Source organism: Puma concolor, chromosome B1, assembly GCF_028749965.1.
Source record: "Puma concolor isolate L17-30 chromosome B1, mPumCon1.1.hap2, whole genome shotgun sequence".
NCBI lineage: Eukaryota > Metazoa > Chordata > Mammalia > Carnivora > Felidae > Puma > Puma concolor.
In genome coordinates, this window is record NC_141670.1 from 137,536,048 (window position 1) to 137,562,802 (window position 26,755).

The 26,755-nt window shown below is 39.0% G+C and overlaps 1 protein-coding gene across 1 annotated transcript in view; it reads right to left on the reverse strand.

The window, feature by feature from the left end:
• Positions 1 to 26,755, reverse strand: part of CDS1 (CDP-diacylglycerol synthase 1) — a 73,110-nt gene that overhangs the window by 24,500 nt on the left and 21,855 nt on the right. The window contains exons 3-5 of the mRNA XM_025921685.2: positions 23,007 to 23,103; positions 16,040 to 16,137; positions 12,347 to 12,486 (exon numbers count right to left, since the gene is read on the reverse strand). Coding sequence (XP_025777470.1) covers positions 12,347 to 12,486; positions 16,040 to 16,137; positions 23,007 to 23,103 — 335 coding nt within the window. The remainder of the gene's footprint in view (positions 1 to 12,346; positions 12,487 to 16,039; positions 16,138 to 23,006; positions 23,104 to 26,755) is intronic.

Consider the following 26,755-nt stretch of genomic DNA (forward strand, 5'->3'; position numbering starts at 1 on the left):
ATGCAAATCAAAACCACAACAAGCTATCGCCTCATACCCATTAGAATGGCTCAAATTAAAAAGACAAGAAATAACAAGCACTGGCAAGTATATGGAGAAAAAGAAACCCTCATACACTGTTGATGGGAGTATAAATTGTTATAGCCACTGTCTAAAACAGTATGAAGGTTCCTCAAAAAATTAAAAATAGGAATACCACATGAATCAAAAATTCCACTAATGGGTATTTACCCAAAGAAAACAAAGACACTAATTTGAAAAGATACATGCACCCTATATTTATGGCAGCATTATTTACAATAGCCAAGACATGGAAGGAACATAAGTGTCCATCAATAGACAGGTTAGGAATATGTGGCAATGTGGCTATATATGTGTGTACACACACACACACACACACACACACACACACACACACACACACAGGAATATTACTCGGCCATAAAAAGGATGAGCTCTACCCACTGCAACAACATGGATAGACCTAGAGTATTATGGTAAGTGAAATAAGTCAGAGGAAGACAAATGCCATATAATTATATTCATATGTGGAATCTAACAACAACAAATGAGTAAATAAGCAAAAACCCAGAATCTGACCTACAAATACAGAAAATAAATTGACAGTTAATAGAAGGAAGGTGGTGGGAGAATGGGCAAAGTGTGTGAAGGTGGGCGGGAGATACAGGCTTCCACTCATGGCATGAGTAAGTCACAGGAATAAAAGGCACAGCATAAGAAATATAGTCAGTGATATTGTAATAGCATTGTATGGTGACAAATGGTAGCTATACTTGTGGTGAGCATAGCATAGGATATAAACTTATCAAATCACTTTGTTGTACACCTGAAACTAATATAATATTGTGTGTCAACTATATTAAAAAAACACAAAGTATCATTATGAAAAAAAAAAGGTACTTGCTTTATCAGTCCATCAGGTGTATGTACAGAATGTTGTAATCTCTACATAAGACCAAAAATTAATACTAATTATATGGCAGCTAACATCTACTGAACACTTATTATGTTTCAGGCTCTCATTTAAGCATTTTACAAATATCACCTCATTTAATGCTTCTAACGTCCCTATGATGGTAAGTATCTATTATTATCTTCATTTTATGTATGAAGAAAAATGCACAAAGGACTTTATTAACTGTCTGAAAATCACAGGGCTACAAAACAGTTAAACCCTCAGATCCTATGGACTCTGAAGAGCCATGTGGCTCCATAAATCCTTATTAGTAAGATTCAGGTTAAGAATGACTTGAAACTTCTCAGAACCACATTATAACTGTAGTAAAACATAATATTCTTAATAAAGATTTACAAGCAGCAAATGTGTTTGGGTTTATGTTTATATCCCACAAATTTATCACAATAATATTTTACTAAATAAAAATTATACCTAATTCAGTGAAATAATCATATACAAAATAAGGAGATGCAACGGGAAGCACTTTTTACCTAAGGTATCAGTAAACTTCTAAAGAGAAATATTCCTTTACAGAAGTAGATATTGCAAATACATAAATTAAGTTTAACTTCAGTTAAGCGCCATCCATGCATTCTATTCTACGATATCCTTACTGTGAGTTCCCCAAGATAGAAAACGAATTGTCAGGTAATCTATCCCATATGAAATAAACACTAGCTTTCATATATCTAAGTTATATTTACCAAGGCCATTCTACCTACTAGAGCAACCAAGGTGGATACTACACTGACCAGAGTAAATAATCAACCAGCAGCTTCCTTTAGCTATTTTTTGAAAGCTAATTCGAAATGTCAGTGTAAAGGAAAATGACAAAGGAAGAAAATACATACTGGCTCCCAGATCCTATCTCACCTCCTATGTGTCACCTATGGAGTTAATGTGACTGACTGAACTGCAAGATAAACATGGGAACATTTTCAAATGGAAGCACAACTGAAAGCCCTAGGTCACTTTCTTGAGACAAAGAAAGAAACTGGGAGGAGGTACAGATTAAAACATGAAATTCACGGCTTTGAAATCACCAGTAGCATAAAGAACCTCTTTAGTAATTATTATTGCTTTTAAGATTTTATTCTCTAACAGGTAGACTTATTTTGTGGCTCAAGTAACAATGCAATTTCTGTGCTGTTTTATGCTATTGGTTCACAGTTAGAGGCAAATGTAAATTGGACGTGGTGTAGAGGCTAATGGGGTAAGAGCTGAGCAGAGACAAGACAGACGTTTCTGGAAGCTCTACTTCTGTCCAAACGGACCCCTCTGACTCTCCCAGCACAACCGTGGGAACTTCTCAACATCATTAACTGTGAATTATTGCCTCACAAATACCACTCTCACATGTATGGTTTTCTCATTTTTGAGATCATATAACACCATTCACCCTTAAGCATTTCTTCAAACAAAATCACTAACAGAATTATTCAATATTTTCCTAATGGTGATTTTATCTAAGACAGTCTTGGTAACTCACTTTTACCTGGTCCAATTTCACTGTTAAATCACCAGTAACATGCAGCTTTTTATGGTGCTTTAATAAAGGCTATAATTGTCTGACTCTTAAGATACATTGAGATAATAAAATTTTCTGAATTTGGCGAGGGTATATTTTCCTAGAATATCTAAGGAATATTATTTTTAAAGAACAATCTGGAAAAGAAACACATAAATTTATTTTTTCATACACAACCATAAAGCTATGTGTACGTTTTATGCTTAAATGTGTAAAAATACATTATACTGGGGTGCCTGGGGTGGCTCAGTTAGTTAAGCATCCAACTTTGGCTCAAGTCATGATCTCACAGTTTGTGGGTTCGAGCTCCTCATTGGGCTCTGTACTGACAGCTCAGAGCCTGAAACCTGCTTCAGATTCTGTGTCTCCCTCTCTCTCTGCCCCTCCCCTGCTCACACTCTCTCAAAAATAAATAAAAACGTTTTTAAAAATTTAATAAAAAATACATTATCCTATATTTCAATAAACCTATGGAAAGCATAACTTTGTCCATTTGGATACATAGTTTTACTTTTTTTTCCTAATTAATAAACAATATCTGAATGGTCACATCTCCAATTAAAAATAGGATTTCTTGGGGCATGGTTCATGGGTTTGAGCCCCACATCGGGCTCTGTGCTGACAGCTTGGAGCCTGGAGCCTGCTTTTTGTTTTGTTTTGTTTTTAATTTTGTTTTTAATGTTTATTTTTTTTAATTTATTTTTTTTAATATGAAATTTATTGTCAAATTGGTTTCCATACAACACCCAGTGCTCATCCCAAAAGGTGCCCTCCTCAATACCCATCACCCACCCTCCCCTCCCTCCCACCCCCCATCAACCCTCAGTTTGTTCTCAGTTTTTAAGAGTCTCTTATGTTTTGGCTCCCTCCCTCTCTAACCTTTTTTTTTTCTCTTCCCCTCCGCCATGGTCTTCTGTTAAGTTTCTCAGGATGCACACAAGAGCAAAAACATATGGTATCTGTCTTTCTCTGTATGACTTATTTAACTTAGCATAACACTCTCCAGTTCCATCCACGTTGCTACAAAAGGCCATATTTCATTCTTTCTCATTGCCACGTAGTACTCCATTCTGTATATAAACCACAATTTCTTTATCCATTCATCAGTTGATGGAAATTTAGGCTCCTTCCATAATTTAGCTATTGTTGAAAGTGCTGCTATAAACATTGGGGTACAAGTGCCCCTATGCATCAGCACTCCTGTATCCCTTGGGTAAATTCCCAGCAGTGCTACTGCTGGGTCATAGGGTAGATCTATTTTTAATTTTTTGAGGAACCTCCACACTGTTTTCTAGAGCAGCTGCACCAGTTTGCATTCCCACCAACAGTGCAAGAGGGTTCCTGTTTCTCCACATCCTCGCCAGCATCTAGTCTCCTGATTTGTTCATTGTAGCCACTTTTAATGTTTATTTTTGAGAGAGACAGAGCATGAGTAGGAAAGAGGCATAGAGTAAGGGAGACACAGAACCTGAAGCAGGCTCCAGGCTCTTCTCTGTAAAGAGCCTGACAGGGGGCTCGAAACCATGAACAGTGAGATCAGCACCCAAGCCAAAGTCGGACACTTAACAGACTGAGCCATCCAGGCACCCCTATAATTATGTTTAATTACTACTACTGGTCAGCATTTATGTACATAGCACTGCACCTAGTTTTGTCCATACAAAGATGTGTACATCCTGTTGTCTAGTATATCAAAGAGTTCCCAGGTAGTTAGGGAGATCCAATTACCCAAAAGACTGGAGACAAATATATTCAAAAAGAAAATGAATGAGATTTCTAAACGAGTCAGGAGAAGTAAAGGAGAAAAAAGGCATTAAAAAGCCCATAAAGATGAGATTGAGGCAATTTCAGAAAAATGAACACTCAAAAAATATTTATTGAACAGTGAAGATATGCCAGATACAAAAAAAATATATATAAAATGAATATGACCAGCACTCCCATTCAAGGAGTTCAGTCAGAATCTAACTGAAGAGACAGAAATCATAATAAAGTTGTTTCTAAAATTTACTGTTGCTGATTAACCAATTCAATACATGTAGTCCTTAATTCAAAAAACAGACATTAAGATGGACCCAGGATTAAATATTGGAGCTTAATGACTCTTTCTCACTCTTTCATGTGGCCATATTTTTCAAAACATTTCAAATATCATGTTACGTGAAATCAGAAGCCCACTGCATTATGTGGCCCATATTGAGACATTAGACTCTGACTGAGTTGTTTTTCAAAAGTTTTATTTTTTTTTTAATTTTTTTTCAACGTTTTTTATTTATTTTTGGGACAGAGAGAGACAGAGCATGAATGGGGGAGGGGCAGAGAGAGAGGGAGACACAGAATCGGAAACAGTCTCCAGGCTCTGAGCCATCAGCCCAGAGCCCGACGCGGGGCTCGAACTCCCGGACCGCGAGATCGTGACCTGGCTGAAGTCGGATGCCTAACCGACTGCGCCACCCAGGCGCCCCTCAAAAGTTTTAAATGAATCTTTATTGTAGAAACTGTCACGCAAACCAACCATTATATTAGCTTAGACAAAGAAAGTTTTCTATCATCTATATGTTGAGTTTAAGGTGTAGAACAACACTGGCATGTGCACAGATTCTGTCTTTAACTCAAAAACTGTAAATGGTTTTGGAGGTAGAGTCCTCTGTGAACAGTTGTTTGTGATGTCTTTCTAAAGATTTCATCAACACCCTTTGAGATAATTAGATATCTAGGATGTCTGGGGAAAAAATTCTTAATTATGCATTAACTTTAGCCATGATTTAATTTTACAAGTCTACTGATGTTCTTGAATTCAAAGTATTATGTTCCAGTCACACCTTCTCCTTTAGGGTTTTTTTATAGATCAAAATACAAGCATACACGCATACATTTCAAGCAAAAAAAGTACTAGAAATAACATGCATATCACTGGTCAGCTAAAGAGATGTTACAGTGATGATATTAAGAGTCAAACATCTTAAGCTTATTCACTCATCACTATTTACATAATCACATGGCTGCTCTGGTTCCTAAAGAGCCCCAAATCCAAATGACCAAGAGCTTTTTAAAAATGTGTTTAGACCCTAGAGAAAATGTTTTTTCTATTACTTTCAGCCTTGCTGATTTTTTTCTTCGCTACCAATCAAATTCATTTTACAACAAAATTATCTAAATGTCAGAATGACTTTCTGGGTCTTTGTCAATGAGTTGCTTTGTATGATATTAGACAGGTCATTTAGTCTCATGGGCCTTGGTGAGGGGGTCAGACCTGGAGATACCTACATTCTATTTTAATAACATTCAGTATCAATGAAATAGCTTGGGCTGCATCTGCTGTTTAAATCTGCTAAGACCTACACCTTCCAAAGCCATTTGATCACTGAAGAACTAAAATTCTTATAGGACTCCTTTGAATATTTTTTTACAAAAAGAATTCCAATGATTTTCACAGCATAATCTGAGAAAAAAGTACACATTCTCAACATAGCATGCTTTCTATTTCCTCACTCCTGTTTTAAAGTCAAATTCCCTTTGCTAGACTAAGCCCAAGAATGTTGTTAACTACTTCAAGAATCACCAATAAGGCCTCAAGATGTGGCAAGCAAAACACAGATGCTGAAAATATATCTATAAGAAGCACTGGGTGTGAATGTCCATGTTCCCGGCCTCTTGACCATTCATCCAAAAAGTATGTATTGGGAACATAAATGCCAGGCCTTGCACTAGGCACTGGGCATTTAAAAAATAAGAGAGACACAAAGTAGGTTGTTTATGTTCTAACAGGACCACATCTAGGCCACACGTAAAATGACAATAGATACAGAATACTATGCATGATTTATATTAGAAGTTTTATCATTTAACACAGCAACTCCTAGGTTACTACAAGGTTGCATTAGGAAACTACATTCATACAACTGTAATAATGTCAATATCCTGGTGTGATATTGTACTTTAGTGTTGCAAAATATTACCATTGCTGGCAACTGGGCAAAGTGTATAAGGGATAGCTCTTATCACTTCCTACAACTACATGTAAACAGGTGGTTATCTCAACAAAAAGTACATTTTCAGCCAATAATTTGGGATACAAAAGCAATTTTTCATAGACTGTTATAAAGAGCAGTTTGGGGGCACCTGGATGGCTCAGTGGGTTGAGCATCTGACTTCAGCTCAGGTCATAATCTCGCGGTTCTGGAGTTCAATCCCCACATCGGGCTCTGTGCTGACGGCTCAGAGCCTGGCACCTGCTTCAGATTGTGTCTCCCTCTCTCTGCACCTCCCCTGCTCGCACTCTGTCTCTCTCTCTCTTTTCAATGTTTATTTATTTTTGAGAGAGAGAGAGAGAGAGACAGTGTGTGAGCAGGGGAGGAACAGAGAGAGAGGGAGTCACAGAACTTGAAGCAGGCTCCAGGCTCTGAGCCGTCAGCACATAGCCTGACATGCGGCTCGAACTCACGATCCGTGAGATTATGACCTGAGCTAAAATCGGATGCTCAACCCACTGAGCCACCCAAGCACCACCCGCCCTGTCAAAAATAAACATTAAAAAAAATAAAGAGCAGTTTGTTTCTAAGAATAGTCCACAGTTATTTTTATTTTTTAATATATAACCAACCCTCTTAGTATTTAAGTTTTTTATGTTTATTTATTTTTGTGTGTGAGAGAGAGAGAACACGAGCAGGGAAAGGGCAGAGAGAGGGGGGTACAGAGGATCTGAAGCAGGCTCTGTGCTGACAGCAGAGAGCCTGATGTAAGACTCGAATTCACAAACCATGAGATCATGACCTGAGCTGAAGTTGGATGCTTAACTGACTGAGCCACCCAGGAACCTCCAACCCTCTTAGTATTAAATACAAACTCAGGCCCTCCTTATATTTAGCATGAATTACAGTACCAGTTTCCTGTCTGGTCATCCTATTAATGTCTCCCAACTCATCCTTCACTACACTACAGATCTAGTTATATCATCTCTTAATTTAAAATTCTCCATTGGTTTCTTAGGGATAAAGTCCAAATCCTTCCCATGATACACAAGGCTTCTCAAGATGTGGCTCCTTCCCACCTCCTTTCCAACCTTTAATGCCTGCCAGCGGCCCAGAACATGCAATCCTCTCTCATTTCCAACCTTTGCACCTTTCCTCTGCCTAGAATGCCCTTTTCCTCTATTCACCTAGCAAATGTCTGCTTGTTCTTTACTATTCATGACACTTGTCATCTCTTCTCAAAGGCCTTCTATGGTCTCCAGCAGAGTAAAGTCCTCCTTACCCTTCATACTCTTCGAGGTCCCTGTCCACATTTCAGCAATGGACTAGGGGAGTCATGTCTCACCAGTTTCAAGACCCAGAAGGCATGCTATCAACCTCCTTTCCCTCTGTATATCCTCAACACCATTTGTGGTACCTAGGATTTGGAAAGCACTCATATGTTTGCTGAAAAAATGGCTTTTGACGAGTTTTTATGATTCTAATAGCCTAAAACAGCAAGCGGTAAGCTATTTCTATGGCAGAAACTAAGTCAGAAAAAAAAGGAAGAAATACTGATTTTTCTTTAGAAAAGTAGAGTCGGAAAGTTTAGCATATGAAGCAAACAATTACTAAAAATTAAGAGCTAAATAAAACAAAGAAAATAAATTACATTGTCTTTACCCACTCAATGGAGAAGTTATTCTTAAGTATTAGTTATAGCAAACCACAAAGGGAAAGTAAGAAAAGGAAACAGTAGTCACCTTATTTTATGACATTCTACCTCAGATTTGCTGTACACACATCAATACAGATGTAACTGCAGATATGAAAAAACTGGATTCAGATGTGCTGATATAAAACCATGCACAAACTGCATTAAGTGGAAAAAAACAGGTAGGTAATAACCTGTTCTCATTTGTATAAAAAAAAAGAGTGTGGAGAGGATATAAACATATAAGCTTTAATACTTAGAAAATGTCTGCAAAAGTACTGGCCACCTTCTGGAGACATTCTGGAGATTGTAAATAAGGCTCTGAGGCAGGAGGGAGATTTCACTGAATACTGAGCCCAACATTGATTGTGGAGAGAAAAGAAAAGAAGAGAAAAGAAAAGAAAATTACAGTGAAAACCCAGAGAGCAAAGAGAACTGAAGAAACATCAAGGAAAATAGAAGAGAAATGGCTACAAAATTTTGAAGCTGGAAAACAGACTTGATAAATTTTAGCAGACCTGAGAAATCAGGGACTAGCAGTATTTTCCAGAAAAAAGTAAACAGAGATCTCTCAGTAGAAGGCAAAGGTAAGGCCTAGACTTCTAGACTATAGTGCTAAGTACCAGTCTACTAATAACAAGTGCAAGCCCCAGCAGAAGCAGTCAGCTGTGACAATTAAAATATTTTTAGAAATGTATGAACATAAAACATTTAGCATCTATGAACATTTCACAGGAAACTATTGGAGGCCATGCTTCAGCAAAATAAGGGTGTCAACTCAGAAACTGGAAGATGTGAAATATAAGAAATGAGAAGGCCAAATCATGAGGACACCTAGGCAGTAGGCCCACAAGCAGACAGTCCAGACAAGACCAGACTACAGAGGTTTCTAGGACAGAGGTCTTGAGGAAAAAAGGAGATTGATACACTGATTTGTGTGAACATTTGTAAAAACTACCAATAGGCATGGAACAAACTCAAAAGAATTAAGGATTCCTATACAGAAATGTATAGATGTGGAAAAGAGATTTGTGTGAACATTTGTAAAAACTACCAATAGGCATGGAACAGACCCAAAAGAAATATTAAGGATTCCTATACAGAAATTTATCGATGTGCTGGGGCGCCTGGGTTGCTCAGCTGATTAAGTATCCGACTTTGGCCTAGGTCACGACCTCACAGTTCCTGAGTGCGAGCCCCAAATCGGGCTCTGTGCTAAGAGCTCAGAGCCTGGAGACTGTTTCAGATTCTGTCTGTCTGTCTCTCTCTCTGCCCCTCCTCTACTCATGCTATCTCTATCTCTCAAAAATAAATAAACACACACAAAAAAAGAAATTTATAGATGTGGAAAAGAGAAGATGAAGCAGTTCTAAGTTTAAGAAAAACAAAAAGTTGTATAAGAATGGAAATGTACGGGCTCTGTGCTGACAGCACGGAGCCTGCTTAGGATTCTCTCTCTCCCTCTCTTTCTGCCCCTCCCCCACTCATGCATGCTCTTGCTCTCTCCCCCTCAAAATAAAAAAAAATAAACTTAAAAAATGTAAACAATGGCAATAAAAAACAGTATGGAGAAGAGAGAAAGGTTATAAGAGGTAGTTAATAGGTAATGCCTAATATAAATTAAGAAATGGGCATATTACTTAGAAAAAAAAATAATCTGTAAGTGATGGGGTACAGGGTTGTGGTCTACACTGTGTTTTTGAAACTGATTTTTTAACTGACATACACTGATACAAATGATTTCTATTTTCATTAATCATCATTTTGTTATTCAGTAATTACAAGACTGATATTATGAAATAATGTGAATTTGTTGGGTTCAGCAGCAGAAGCCACTATGGACACTTTTTGCTAATATGGTTTTTAAAATTTAAAATACCAATAAAGTCTTGCCAGTCTAAATACAAAGTAAAAAGGCACTGTATTCTTTGCTCTTGTAGCAGTAAAGAATCTATCCCCAAATCCAACTTACATTTAACAGTGTAAATCAAATCTGTTAGTTTGATAAGTGAGATAAACTACTCAAAGTTCCTTCCAAGAAAAAAATGTCACAAATGTGCTTTGGTAAACATAGAATCGGAGTCAATGTTTTTCTATCCAAATTCTACCTGTTTTCAGTCATCATTAATTTCTCTATTATCATGATTCTTGTAAACTGATTCGAATTTAAAATTGAATGACTGGGGCACCTGGGTGGCTCAGTCGGTTGAGCGTCCGACTTCGCTCAGGTCACGATCTCACAGTCCATGGGTTCGAGCCCCGCATCAGGCTCTGTGCTGACAGCTCAGAGCCTGGAGCCTGCTTCAGATTCTGTGTCTCCCTCTCTCTCTGGCCCTCCCCCTGTTCATGCTCTGTCTCTCTCTGTCTCAAAAATAAATAAATGTTAAAAAAAAAAAATTAAAAAAAAATAAAATTGAATGACTACCTAAAATGAGTAATTTCTCTTGCCCATGAAAGAAAAGAAATGCTTTTCAATATCCTCTTTCAGGCATGTACTTTCTTTAGATGTATCAGTAACAATTTTTAAAAATAAAGTAACAGAAAACTGGACTAAGCAAAAACAAACAAACAAACAAACCCACCAAAAAAAACCCTGAATGTAAAAGAGTAATAAAACTCTTTACAAAATGTAGGTTCCTCCCATCCCAAAAATGATTCTCTAAAAACTACTATTCTCATTTCAGACTGTTTCACTTTCTGGGTTTCTAGATCCAGAAACAAAATCAAGTCCAGGGTCTGAAGAAGGCTTTATTAAAGCAAGAGCATCATGCAGAACAGCACAAAAACTGAATACAATGACATACTTCTAAAGGACTGGACATACTTCTCCATACACTCTTCATATTTCTAGTTTAATGAGAAATGAAGAGTCATCCGTATTGTATTCAGTTTCCAAAACTGTGCTAATAAGAAAAGAATTTATTGAAAAACTTGTAAGAGCTAAAGTAAAAACTCAAAGTTCATATCCTCCTTTAAGAAGAAAGTAATGATAACAACAACAAATATTTAAATAGTGCCAGGTATTGTTCTAAGTGCTTTACAAAGAAATTGAGGTACAGATAAATTAATTAAATTTCCCAATGTTTATTTAGCTAGTAAGTAGTAGAGCCAAGACTCACATTGGCAAGCTGACTTTTAAAAAGTACATATCTGGGGCGCCTGGGTGGCTCAGTTGGCTGAGCATCTGACTTTGGCTCAGGTCACATGATCTCACATTTTGCAAGTTCGAGCCCCTGCGTAGGGCTGTGTGCTCACAGCTCAGAGCCTGGAACTTGCTTCGGGTTCTGTGTCTCCCTCCCTCTCTGCCTCTTTCCCACTCACACTCTGTCCCTCTTAAAACTAAATAGACATTAAAAAAATTGTTTTGGGGCGCCTGGGTGGCTCAGTCGGTTAAGCGTCCGACTTCAGCTCAGGTCATGATCTCGCGGTCCGTGAGTTCAAGCCCCGCATTGGGCTCTGTGCTGACAGCTCAGAGCCTGGAGCCTGTTTTGGATTCTGTGTCTCCCTCTCTCTGACCCTCCCCGTTCATGCTCTGTCTCTCTCTGTCTCAAAAATAAATAAATGTTAAAAAAAAATTGTTTTAATAAAAATAAAAAGTACATATCTAAATCAAGTTTTTAGAATTTTTTTATGATTGATAAACTTTTATTAAAGAAATACCTGTTAATTCTAATTTTATCCTAGTATCTAATTCTTAATCTAAAATCTTAAAAACAAATGGTACAGTGTACTATAAACAAATATGTATATATATCATATATATACATATGATATATATATATATACATGTATAGAAAGAATATATAATAAACCATGTCAGTAAAACTAAATACCACAATACTATATAAATAAAGCAATATATATGTAAAAGTTTCTTTGTAAATCATACTTGGTTAACAATCAATCCATGTATTTAAAAGTTTACTACAATTTCCAAAGAAAATTTTCAAATATGTGGAGTATTAAGCAAGTAGGTCCTTTTTTTAAATCACCATGAAGGAGTAATTGCTGTTTAAGACCATGATGAAAGCAACAGCTTTTTATACATGGAACAAATAAAAATGGAACTGGATTAAAATGTAACAAATAGAAGATGTCATAAATTCAAATAACGTAAGTAAAAATAAGCATGTAATATATATCAGCTACATACCAATACGGACTATTTTCCTTACCTGCCAGATAGAGGGCAAATGATATAAATCTATGGTAGCGAATGAGGAACTGAAGTTGCTCTTCTCTTTGAACAAATGTAGCAAAATAATCGGCTACGGTCTCTCCATAGAAAAAGTAGTTTACACACAGTAGAAAGTACCTATAATTGAAACACAATTAGCTTTTTCATATTTGAAGCCTTTTTTTCCCCTCTCAAACTCAGCAAAACTATTCTCTATATTTTCATGATGTCACAAAGATCAAAAACTAAGTTCAGGGGGCGCCTGGGTGGCGCAGTCGGTTAAGCGTCCGACTTCAGCCAGGTCACGATCTCGCGGTCCGTGAGTTCGAGCCCCGCGTCAGGCTCTGGGCTGATGGCTCGGAGCCTGGAGCCTGTTTCCGATTCTGTGTCTCCCTCTCTCTCTGCCCCTCCCCCGTTCATGCTCTGTCTCTCTCTGTCCCAAAAATAAATAAACGTTGAAAAAAAAAAAAAAATTAAAAAAAAAAAAACAAAAAAAAAAACTAAGTTCAGGACACAGGTTCAGGATATTCCACCAAAACATTTTTTTCCTCTTTTAAACTTAATTTCAAATGTGTCAGTCAACAAAAGTTTACTGAATACAGCTCACGCCTCTACTTAGCTCAAAATCTAGTGCCAGAGATTGGGAAACAATGTAAAAAATACTATGCATACCCAAATACACACACACACACACACAGACGCACACAGATAAACACACACACATGCACGCAGATACACACACACACACACACACACACACACAGTATTTTATAATGAAAATCCACTTTCAACTAACTATTCACAGCTCTAAAGCTTTTTAATAGTGGAGATTCTAAGCCAAATTCCCACCTGCCCTGAGGAGGAAATCAATAGGGAAAGCAGGAAGAGGCAATTCAACCTCTGACCGATCCTCACTGCATTACGCATATTGGTGTCTTTCTCCCCCTCCTCCATGTTCCAGATGGACTCCAGATGCACACGGATTCTTTTTTTCAATTTTAATGTTTTTTCATTTTTTGAGAGAAAGATGGAGACAGAGTGCAAGGCGGGTAGGGGCAGAGAGGGAGACAGAATTTGAAGCAGTCTCCAGGCTCTGAGCTGTCAGCACAGAGCCCGATGCGTGGCTCAAACCCACTAACTGCAAGATCGTGACCTGAGCAGAAGCTGGATTCTTAACTGACTGAGTCACCCAGGCGCCCCCAGTTGCACAGTGATTCTTAAGAGGAAGTAGTGGGGGATAGAAGCAGGCAGCAGGTAAAAATCTCTAAGAGAAACTTTTTTTTTTTTAACGTTCATTTATTTTTGAGAGAGACAGACAGACAGAGCATCAGCAGGGGAGGAGCAGAGAGAGAGAGACGCAGAATCTGAAGCAGGCTCCAGGTTCTGAGCTGTCAGCACAGAGCCTGACGCGGGGCTCAAACTCACAAACCGTGAGATCATGACCTGAGCCGAAGTTGGATGCTTAACTGACTGACCCAGGCAGCCCTCTAAGAGAAACTTCTTAAAACTGCGTAAATCAGGGGCGCCTGGGTGGCTCAGTCGGTTAAGCGGCCGACTTCAGCTCAGGTCATGATCTCACGGTCTGTGAGTTCAAGCCCCACGTCAGGCTCTGTGCTGACAGCTCAGAGCCTGGAGCCTGTTTCAGATTCTGTGCCTCCCTCTCTCTCTGACCCTTCCCTGTTCATGCTCTGTCTCTGTCTCAAAAATAAATAAACATTAAAAAAAATTAAAAAAAAAAAACTGTGTAAATCACCCGTCCCTCCACCCAATTCTGATATATCCCTCCCCCCCAGGGAAAGGAGAACCCATGAGAATTGACTGATGGCACTTGTGTGAGCCAGGAAAGAAGGCTGGGAAGCACCGCTTCAGAGTTCCTCCGTGCCTCACCCTTTGAAGGGCCGAGTCCTACTCGGCCAGGAGAGCAGAGGAGGAAAGGAGCGATTTCCCTCTGGTCCTCATGGATGGAATTAGACCCCACAGTTTTCAAAGTAAAGTACTGTATTCCCATTTCTATCAGCTGCATTACCATTTTTCTATTCTCCTACAATGGAAACTGTCTTTGACTCCTCCATCAAGCTATCAAGGCCTGCCCTAGTCCACCAACCCAACTTTTCCCCCATTATTCTGCTCAAGAAGGCCAGGAATGTCTTTGCCTCTGTGGCATGTTCCTCCTAGTCCCTCATCTAGAACTTGATAGGTGATGCTTCCCCACTGCGGAGCACTCTTCTCTATCCAAAACTTGTCTTTATTTCAAGTGATAGTTTGTTTCTCACCTTCTCCATAAATACTTCTGCAATCACTGGAGCCCATCCTGACCTATGTCTTTTTTTCTTAGAATTGATCAATCCTGCATGGTTCAGCATTTAATTATTCTCCAACTACTTAATCTAACATTTCCCATACATTTTGCCCTTCGTGAAGAAACTTGCCATAAGGAAAAATTAGAAACTATTTTTTGACTACTCTAAACCCCAAAGGTGATACATCTGTTTTCTTAAGACACTGGACCCTCTGGCTGATACTAATCAAACAGCTATATTCAAAGGCATGGTCAATTTGGTTCTTTATGAACTATTATATTATCATGTTTCCTTCCTGGTCAAGGTCTTGATAATTGAGAACTATAACTGAAAAGTTATAAAAAGATATATTAAACTTTAAATATTAAAATCGCATGCCTTTTTTTAAACTAAGTTTTACATGCATGGTACATATACAGTATTTCAAGTGCTGGTAACTGCTGGTGCTATTTACAAGACTGCCTTACACACTGCTCCTCAGAGAGTATTACTCTTCTAACAACCCTCCCTGTAGCAGGTCACCAGCCAGGGGCCTGAAGACAAGATCAAACCAGGAACAACAAAGGTAGGAGCTGCCTCTCCTCTAACTGCCCCCAGGGCCTACAAGGAGGTGGGCCAGCTTTGCAGTAGTGGGGAAGGAAGGGTGGGGGGGGGGGGGGGACAGACATTCATCAAGGGCTTTCTTCCCCATGAATAAACCACTGACCACTCAACAAAACAGAAAACACAACTATTTTCATATCTCATCTTTCACTCTCTGCAGAAATAATCTAATTCTGTGTGTGCTCTCATTTCAACTGAGGCAAAAGAAAGCAAAAGATTACACATATTTCTAACATTTTACAAAACGAAACTTTATTAAAATTGTAACTATAAAGGATATAAAAAGGTGTCCAATACAATGTTTTTTAAAGAAGACAACAGCGCAGGGGCACCTGGGTGGCTCAGTAGGTTAAGTCCGACTTCGGCTGAGGTCATTATCGCACAGTTCGTGACTTCAAGTCCCACACTGGGCTCTCTGCTCTCAGTGCAGAGCCTGTTTGGATCCTCTGTCTCCCTCTCTCTCTGCCCCTCCCCAGTTGTCACATGCTCTCTCTCTCAAAAATAAACATTAAAAATGTTTAAAAAAAAGAGGTCAATAGTGTATACATTCAAATATAAAGTATCTCTACAAAGACTGAAAGATGAGATATGAAAATAGTAGTGTTAGAAAAGGAGAGTTAAAGGTGATTTTCTTCTTATCAAAATCCAATTGCATTATTTTTATTTATCTTTCTCCAAAAATCAATCTATAAGGTCAACTGTGTGATACTGACTCATCAGGGTGCTTCCTTTAAAAACTTTAGAAAAGAACCAGATTTTCACATCTGAAACAGTTTTAAGTTACTTACCAGCTCAATGTTCTAAACCATGGCAGGTCATAAGAACGATAGACTCTATAACCTATAGTGATAATTTCATGGAAGCATTTCACTTGGATGCCTAGTACCTGAAACCAAGAGAACACATTAACATACATTTCTTAGTGTTTACATTTGTGCTTAATCATTTAATAAGTCATTTCTTATGTCATATGTGTTTAAAAAAATCTTTAATCTGCCCAGTTTTAATTATTCTAAATGTCAGTAGCAAAAATTCAGTAAGTCAATGTCTCTAAAATCAAGCGATATTTCAAAGGGGTAAGCAAATGAAAGTTTATCCAAAACATGAAAGCTCCATCCTGGGGTAGGAGGTCGCACTGTAGCTTAAAGTTTGAGGGATACAGTCTTGTTGGTCATGGTTGATTAGGCTTTATCTCTCATTACTACTTCATTTCTTGAGTTCATCTGTACTAAGATGGACAATCTTTTCGTCCATTTTGTTTCTTGAGTTACCCTAGAAAAAGGATCATATGTGGAAGTTTGCATTTATTGATTTACTTAGAGAGCCCGTGCATGGGGGGGTGGGGGGGAGGGGCAGAGAGAGAGAATCCCAAACAGGTTCCGCACCGTCAGTGCAGAGCCTAACGTGGCTCTAATTCATGAACTGTGAGATCATGACCTGAGCCAAAATCAAGAGTCAGATGGTTAACCAACTGAGCCACCCAGGCGCCCCTGTATATATTTATTTTTAACCATACATCCTGGTATGCCTTCCAAGGATAAAGCCACGGTCAAAACGAATGACTGTAATTAAAACATCTTCACCCTGTCACCTAGCAGGGTTTGGGCACGGTCTTTTCATTCTTCCAGCTGTGCCAACTCTCACATAGCCAGCTGCATATCTGTCTGATACATCTAAGTGGAGTTACACTGGCAAATGATAAATAGCCTTCTACATTTGCAGCCACTTCACCCGGTCAATTGATTCTATGCAATTCTGTTTGCACAGTGTTCTTTATACATTCCTAACAAATTGTTTTATATTTATGAATCCTTTTTTGATGGTCTACTTAGTAGTCCTTCAAACTGTTGTATCCACCAACTTGGGTACAGGTAATCCCTGAGGATGCAGCATCATATCTAATGCTTGGTTTCAGTCAATTCCAAGACTCGAAAAACAAGTGGCAAGTTGAACACTTATTACCATGAGCTAAGAGATTAAAATCTTTATGAGTATAGCAGACTTCTTCAGCCTCTGGAGAATATACTCAAGGGCTTGGTCTTGTACAGCCTGCGAGCTAAGAATGGATTTGATATTTTTTTTTTAGTTAAAAACAAAAACTAAAAATGATGTTACAGAGAAATATGTGGTTCCTTAAAGCCTAAAATATTTTTACCTGTTTCTATACTCAAAAAGCTTACCAAACTCTGCCCAAGAATATACTTTGGTATTTCCTTTTAAGCTCCCCCAAAATCAGCTTTCCCAAACCTACTGTTCAGGATATTCTTTTTTTTTTTTTTTTTTTTAAATTTTTTTTTTTAACGTTTATTTATTTTTGGGACAGAGAGAGACAGAGCATGAACGGGGGAGGGGCAGAGAGAGAGGGAGACACAGAATCGGAAACAGGCTCCAGGCTCTGAGCCATCAGCCCAGAGCCCGACGCGGGGCTCGAACTCACGGACCGCGAGATCGTGACCTGGCTGAAGTCGGACGCTTAACCGACTGCGCCACCCAGGCGCCCCCGGATATTCTTAAGCTATATTTCTCCATTATACCTATTGTGTCCAATCACATACTTAAAGCAATTGTGTCCCCTCAGCCATATGCTAAGAAAATATTAGGTCAAACTACTATAAATAGTTATTTTAAGAAGAAGTCATTAATGTTTTATAATATAAAGACAAGAGGAAATTCAAATATTGTCCTTCAATAAGCTTTGAATGTGTCAAAAGTTATTTTTTTTAAATAATCACAAAATGGGGACAATGCTAGGTGTTAAAATAAAATGGCAAAGCCTGTACTATTTATAGAACCAAGGGCTTTTAAACTATCAAATGCACTGATGCAATTTCTATTTGCTAAATGAACACATTTGCTCAAGAACAACCATTAGCACTATACATGATATTTTACTGAGAGGAAATAAAACTACTTTTAATAGCACACACATACATATTTATATGATTGTCAATTACAGTTTGCAAGTAGAATCAATATAGAGCCACTGGGAAAACAGAAAACAGGGGGTTCACAACAGTACAGCTAAAATCCTTAAAATGTATGTGTATCTTCCAGGCTGGGTGATCACCCGGAAACTGATATTCCAGGCCACCAATACTGGTAGCCGTGCACACTGGCAGGACTCTGTTGGCTCAATAAATGTGTTAAGAGCCTTAAAGACAACCACCAATATTTAAATGCCTACTCTGCTAGTTACTGAGGATTCAGAGAAATAATACAGGATATCTGTCCTCAGAGAGGCATAGTCTGTCAAGGAGGACACAAATGGCTACAACGCCACGTGGAAACTGCCACATGGATATAAGCATGGGCAAACAAAACAGGGTGGGGGGTAGAGATGGGCCACAGTTGGGGCAGAGGAGAAAGATATACAGAATTACATATATGGGAGAAGACGAGGCATGTTAGGGAACTACAAGTATTTCAGAGTTGCCTACTCACAGAGATGGGGGTGAGAGGCAGAGAGAGACAAGAAGCACAGCAAACAGTACAAAGGACTACACGTGATCAGATGTGTGTGTTTGGGGATAGGAGAGGTGGAAAGAACAGACTGGAGAGGCAGCAAGAGTAGAGAGAAAGTAAGGCAGGCAAGATGCCACCATCCAGTTGAGTGTAGATGAACCTCTAACTGGGCGAGCGGCGGGGAAGTGGAGTACAAGGAATAAGACATTGAGGAAGCAGAACTGGTTGGATTTGGTGGCTGAGGAAATGGGGGGGGGGGGGGGGGGAGTGGCTAAGGGAGTCAGAGGAACACAGAGTAACACCAGAGAAGGCTTTTGGGAAAGGAGACATATTTATGCAGAATGGATGGGGATGGAAGGGAAGTTCAGATTTGGATATGTTGAGTTTGAACTATGGTATTTATGGGTTATCCAAATAAAAATGCCTATTTTCACTTTGGGAATCTATTCAAAGAAAATAATCCTGCATATGAAAAAGCTTTACATTCTATTATGTTCAGGATAGTATTATTCACCATAGAGAAAACCAAAACATAACCCGAATGTCTGAAAATAACACAGAGGTTCAAATAACTTATGATACATTCCATTCCATTCAGTCAAGGAATGTATTAATGTTGATGGTTGTAAAGATGGAGCAACACAAAACACTCGATAAAATACTTAGTTCAAAAGAGCAGGATACAAAATTCTAGTCATGTTATGATTACAACCATGATTTTTAAAACATACAAGAAGAAAAGGACTAAAAGAATATATCAAATAGTATTAATTGGGTTTTGGTAGTTGATGATAGGGCTACGGGTGATTTTCAAAAAATTAACAATTTCCCCAAGTAATTTTAACACACTTTTATAACTCTCACAATGGAAAAAAAAAAAAAAACTACTTAAAACTAAATTATACATGTGAATTAAAACTTATTATAGGAGTTTCCAAGAAGGTGAAGGTGAGAACCTCTTACACTATCTTCCTCTAAATCAAAGTATGCTTTAGTAATTCCATCACCTAGAAAGTGTGATTCCAGGGTGCCTGGGTGGTTCAGTCGGTTAAGCATCTGACTTTGGCTCTCAGATCATGATCTCATAGTTCATGGGTTAGAGCCCCGCGTCAGGCTCTGTGCTGACAGCTCAGAGCCTGGAGCCTGCTTCGGATTCTGTTTCCCACTCTCTCTGCCCTTCTCCCACTCAAGCTTGGTCTCTCTCTCTCTCCCCTTCTCTCAGAAATAAATAAACCTAAAAAAAAGTTTTTAAAAAAAGTGTGATTGCAAGCTATGAATGTAACATGTAAGTGCTATAAATAGAAGATTGAAGAAAAAAAAGTTCCTGTATGATTCCATCTTAAAGTAGTAGCTATCATTTGGTAGAAATAAGTTTTTAATAAAATTCTCTTGAATCAATCATTTACGAGTGCTGATATTGTAGGGCAAATGCAAGCCTCTCAAAATATAAATGACCTAGTTAGGGATATGAGCATAAATAAGACTTGAAATCACATAAAAGTAGTATCACAATTGAGTACCAACAGTGTGTGCATATGTGTATATCCACCCATATTTCCTTAATATACGTATCATAAATACAACATGTGTATGTATGCATGGTACATGTGTGCATGCATTACAATAAACCTAAATAAGAGCAGTAACAGTTCAAATCTACTTAACTCGATCTTTAATATTCTTCTGATTAAGCTCACCAATGAAACAGAACTCGTATTAAAATGGTATTTTCCTTTCACAACAGAAAAAATAAACAAGAAAGCTCAAGTACTTTAGGTATGCTTATGATTCTCTTTTAAAAAACCAAAATCCAAATATGCAAGGATATCTTTAAAGGTGTTTTGAATTTTCTCGTAAAAGGGTGCTTGAAAATTAGTCTCTATCTGCAAATTCTGGCCCAAGTTACCACACCAAATGGTTTAGTTTGGAGAACAATGTAACTTACTCACAGAGAGCCCACCAGACCAGCCTGTGTCCATGTATCAAGGATGCTGGTGCTTTACAATGTCTTAGATCAAAATTACCTCCTAAAGGGGAATAATAATTTAAATGATCTTTAATATTTCCAATGGCTCCCCAATCCTTTACAAATAAATCCTAAACTTCTTCACACAGTATTGCAAGGCCCTCTAGCATCCGATCTCCAATTATTTTTCCAAGTTCAAAGGCCCTATGCTCCAGGAAAAAGACATCATTTGCCTTTTCCTGACACATCTAGCCATTTGGACCTTTACTCTCGGTGCTCACTCCACCCTGAAAGACCCTCAAGGTCTGATGAAAGGTCCCTTCATCCACAAAGCCTTACCAAGCTGTCAGCTATCACCCAATCCCTTTGTCCCCTGGCCCATCACTCAGCACACAGCACTGAGAAGTGCTCTGTACCCACTCACTCCTGAAAGGCCCAAACTCACTGGCACTCACAACCCTCCATAGGTGCACACTGAGAAGAAAAGAAGTGGGCCCTTCCCTGGAGTCACACCTGGACCGTGCTCACACCGGCCTACCTGGTTTTTAGACTCAGCATCTTCTGGCCTCACATTAAAGAGGTCCTATGCACTATCCATTGTTTTTCTGTGAGAAAAAGTTCTTTACGATGTCAGCAAAAACAGAACAGAGAAGGTGATTTCTTATTCACTCCTGTTACCTTGATACCCCCAAGGAAGTACAAAATTAATGAGGGAACAGAAAGAAAGTGAAAGGGCTTGATGGTCAGGAGTTGATGGGATTTTTTTCCCCAATCGTGTCTGATTTCACTTCAAAACTTATTTATTCTTTTATAGACTGAAAGGAAAACCGTATCATATTGCCCATGCCTATCACTAGGAATAGGACTGGGCATGGAGGGGAGCAGACAAGTTGGAGCAGCCAGAGAGCGAGGTGGTGAGGGTGAAAGAGGCTCAATTAAAGGAGATGAGATGAAAAAGAAACAACAAAAAAGAGGGACACTGTGCATATCCCTGAGAGCAAGGCTCTCCCTGTGCTAAACACACTCAGCACCCTCAAGTGCTTGATGAATCTATTAAACAAACGCAGGTCTCCTTCCCACTCCCACCACTTCCAAATGTTTCACGCTTCTTTGGATATCAAGGCTTTCATAAACAGGAATCCTCTGCTGTGACACTCCTGTCCCCAAGCTCCCCCTTTACCCCCCACCTGTTCAAGCTTTAAACTGCAGCACACGTGCTGGACAGGATGCCTCTGGAAAGTCTTCCAGATCCCCCCTTGCTCTCATAGCACCCTATCCTATATAAATATATTCTCTCTATATGTATATTTGGGCGAGAACGCACATGCACAAGCAGGAGAGGGGCAGACAAGGAGAATCTCAAGCACACTCCACGCTCAGCATGGAGCGCAAAGCAGGGCTCGTTCCACAACCCTGGGAACACGACCTGAGCAGAAACCAAGAGTCAGACGCTCAACCGACTGAGCCACCCAGGTGCCCCTGTAATTATATTTCTGATCAGTTCTTTGAAGCACAGACAGTAAACTCCCCAGGGAAGAGACATGTGTGCTTTTCTCAGCACTGCTGTATCATACCCCAGAAGCAGCACAATGCCTGCGCATCTTGGGAGCATTTACTAAACGAATGATTTAAAATCTTAAAATACTTGTCTGGCTTCATGACTTGTTGGACTTCCCATACACAACAAAATCCCACACTCCCAAAATGGCTTCTGTGCACCTCTCTGGTCTCATCCCTAGACACCCTCCAAAGGCACCAGTTGCAAATCCCCCAACAAACCACACTCTCTCATTATCTCCATGTCTTGCTTATGATATCCCCACCTTGGAAGGCCCTCTCCTGTCCAGCCCCTTCTTCAGGGTTTAACTTTGGCATAAACTCTTCTGGAAGTCCTCTCTGCTCTCTTTCAGGCTGGTTTAGATACTTTTTTTACTGTGCTCTCCCAAAAAGTTACCCACTTATTTACTATACTATTTATTCATATGGTTACTTATATATCTGTGCCATTAGATTGAATTCTTTCAAGTTAGGGATCTAGCTAATAGTTCCATATGATCATGTCATGAGTGTGTGAAGTCGTTAGCAATCCCTAATACTACGTATTACATATACTTGGTCTCTGCTGAGTGAATACACTGAATGGCCATTTTGCAAAGAGGAAAGGTTGGTCCAGATAATTTCATGAACAAGAAAATGCTTAAGGGAAATAAATTTGTTGTTACCAAATCCTGAACTACTTTATTTTTTATGACATGTTCAAATTACTTCAATCATATCAGTGCTGAAAAACAAAGCAAGAGATACTTGGAAAAATGTAAAACACTTACAAGAAGCATCAGCATAAAGGATCCCATATAGATGATCAGGAAAAACAATGAAATCATAGTTAGAGTAAGAATTCCACGAATCCACCAGTTTTTCCACCTATAAAGAAAATGTTTATAAAGTTAGTGTTTAATGTATTGAGTTTTTTGTGTGGTTTCAGTATTATCAGACTTTCATATTTTCCCTAACTATATTTTAAGAATCCCTTACTTCAGGGCACCTGGGTGGCTCAGTTGGTCGAGGATTCAACTTCGGCTCAGGTCATGATCTCACAGTTTGGTTCATGAGTTCAAGTCCCATTTTGGGTTCTCTGCTGTCAGTGCAGAGCCCACTTCAGATCCTTTGCTCCCCTCTCTCTGCTCCTCCCTGACTTGCACTCTCTCAAAAATAAATATTAAAAAAAAAAAAGAATCCCTTACTTCACCTGTAGTAACAACAAAAACAAAAATCTAACCAACAGCATTTGTTCACTCACTCAGAGCTAAATTAAGTGTAAAATTATGTTAGCCAAAGAAAGAAACTAATTTTTGTTCAGTGTGAATGAGGATGAATCACTAGGCTGGGAAGTGAGGTGGCCAATGTGGATATGTGCACACCCCACCAGGGTCATTGAGAAGGGAAGATGGCAGGTGCAAAAAGCCCTCTGTAAAGATGATCTATCCTTCTCTCCCTCAAAATAAACAAAAAAAAAACTTAAAAAACACTTTTTTAAGGGGTGTCTATGTGGCTCAGCCGGTTAAGTGGCCAACTCTTGATCTTAGCTCAGGTCATGCTCTCACAGTCTCTGAGTGTCAGCAACATGAGGTTCTGTGCTGACAGTGCAAGCCTGCTTGGGATTTTCTCTTTCTCCCTCCCTCTCTCTGCCCCTCCCCAGCGCATGCATGCACACACTTTCTCTCTCAAAATAATAAATAAACTTAAAAAAGAAAACCATGATCTATCCTTTGGGGTGGTATATAACAACAGTGATTTTATTGAGGTGGTATAGACAGAGAACACAGACTTCCAATGAGAGAAAGTAAAGAAAGGATAATACAGAAGCCAACTACAGAGCACAGAAATCTCAGTGAAATGAAGAAGGCAAGCAGGTCAGTCACTGAGGGCAAGGCCAGACGGATGATCACTTTCTCCTAGAGCTCTAAGTGTGCTGCTGGCTTTCTGCACTTAGACACAGAGTCTTAAAAGCACAACATTATTTCCTCATCCTTGGGCCTTTAATTGTTCCTTAGAGCAGGCCTTCCCTGTTGAATGTCTGGCTAGGCTAAGAACTCATCTCCCTCAATCCTCTCTGGCGGTTAGGAAGGGCCCAGGGTGCCCAACAGCCCTCCCCTCACACCCAGGACACTCACGTTTCACCCCCAGCATATTTGACAGATACTGTCACTATTTCTTTGGCTATGTCATGAAAAATGTCAGCAGCCACTGTGTAAAACCAAAAGGATTCTAATAACACCTATATATGGATATTTCTGAATCTAAAATTGTTTCCCCCTGCTTTTCTTCATTCTACACTCATTTTACATTATACTCACAGCAAAGTTTTAAGACTTTTCTTATGTCTATTAATTCAAATGGCAGCATTTAAATTATGATACAAGATACCTGGATTCATCTTAAAGGATAGTAGCATACATACACATACACACATATATGTACACACACATGCATGCACACACAGTGTTCTAAGCACAGGCTTTCATTCTCCTCTCTATAAAAAAATTAGCTGACTTCATCCATTTATCAAATATTGATTACATTCCCTGCTCTCACCAATATTCCAGATATTTATTAAATATCCCTTTTATGAGGTCATTTCTGTACTCAAGGTCTAAAATGTCAACAACATTAAGTCCAAACTCTTTCACCTAACTTCCACGGTTTCTCATGAGGTGGTCACATTATACTTAGACGACTTTCCTTCTCTCTGCTGTGTGATAAACTATGTGGCTCATAAATTTCTCATTAGACTCTCGGCTTTAGGACTGAACCGAAATGAGCAGAGAGTCAAAAACTGTTAGAGCTGAAAGGTTCCACTGAGTTTTATATACATAACTCTTTATGGATTAATGAATAGATTTGGGAACTGGGCTAGGTCACAGAGCTAGTCAAAGGTACATAATGGACCATAAACCAGTCTCTAATGATAACAGAGATAATGATAGTGATCCCGTCCTGTTTGCATGAAACCCAGAAGCGTATTTAGCTCTCCTGTATAACTGATCCTCAGAGTCAGAATTGTTCAGAACCCATAGAAGATGACAGACACTACATAAGTGTCACCAATCAGTCCCTAGGTGGATGTTGCCAATGTCCACATGTACCTCTGTTAGACGCCTCTGGCTTTGAACTTCAGAGGATGGTAGCTGCTGAGGAACCAGAGATCTTAAACAGAAGACCTACTTTCTTCCTACCGTCCAAAAGTTCCGTGATAACTGAAAACCTGAGCCATCAAGAAACATATTTCACCTAGTTATCTTTTATATACCTATTTCCCTTCCCAGAAAAATTCCCCTCCCCCAACAAGGTGAAAGACTAATTCTCTTAATTATTTTCACAGACTCCTCAAATTTCTCAAGAATACTTAATACAAAGAAAATAAAAGAACATACTTATACATATCCATGGATACAGTGACTGAAAGACATCTTTTAAGGGAGAACCACTGAATTCAAAACAGAGCACGATATGAAGGGAAAAAAAAATCACTGTTACCAAAAACCAGAGGATAACCTGATTCTGAATTCAAATTATTGATTTCTTTTACCATACTACCATGAGCACATTAGAGACAGCCTTGATTTCAGGTCCAAGTTATCATCACCTCACAATTGCTTTGGAAAAAGGAACTCAGAATCAATATAGGAGATTTTCGTTCAAGTCCCTTATCTCCAGAACTATATGAGCTAGAAATGAGGTTTCTAAAAAGTATATAATTCAGGAGTCTCCTTACAAGTGGTTATCTAAAGTGGTCATATATACTTATTGTTCAAATCAGTTACGAGATGTACAATGTTTTACTGTCACTACAGATATTGAGTGGTTTTTATTTCAAAAGTAATGATGAGGTTTAAAAAAAAAAATATTTTCCTAGGGACACAAACATCATGAGTCATCAAGAACCTGGGCTGGCAAAGCAGTTCACCTGAGCCAAGAATCGGTACACAGAGACACTCCTCAAGAATAAATAAGTACTGGGGCGCCTGGGTGGCTCAGTCGGTTAAGCAGCCGACTTCGGCTCAGGTCACGATCTCACACTCAGTGAGTTCGAGCCCCGTGTCGGGCTCTGTGCTGACAGCTCAGAGCCTGGAGCCTGTTTCAGATTCTGTGTCTCCCTCTCTCTGACCCTCCCCCATTCATGCTCTGTCTCTCTCTGTCTCAAAAATAAATAAACGTTAAAAAAAAAAAATTAAAAAAAAAAAAAGGAAAAAAAAAAAGAATAAATAAGTATTTTGTGGGCCATCTGGCAAGAAAAGTTTTTGAAAAAGTCCATCTACCAGCCATTGGAGGTTGGACAGGAAGTGTGCAAGTTCTTGGAGAGAAGGAAAATGGCATGATACAGTACAAGAGCACCCAGTATAAGGCTATGCCTGTATGTTTCCTTGGTTTCTCAACCTCAGTGCTAATAACGTTGTGAGCCACAGAATTCTTTGTTGTGAAGAGCTGTTCAGTGTACTATAGGATGTTTAACATCCTCCCCGGCCTCTACCCATTATCTGTTAGTAGTGCTATCTCTTGTGACAACCTAAAATGT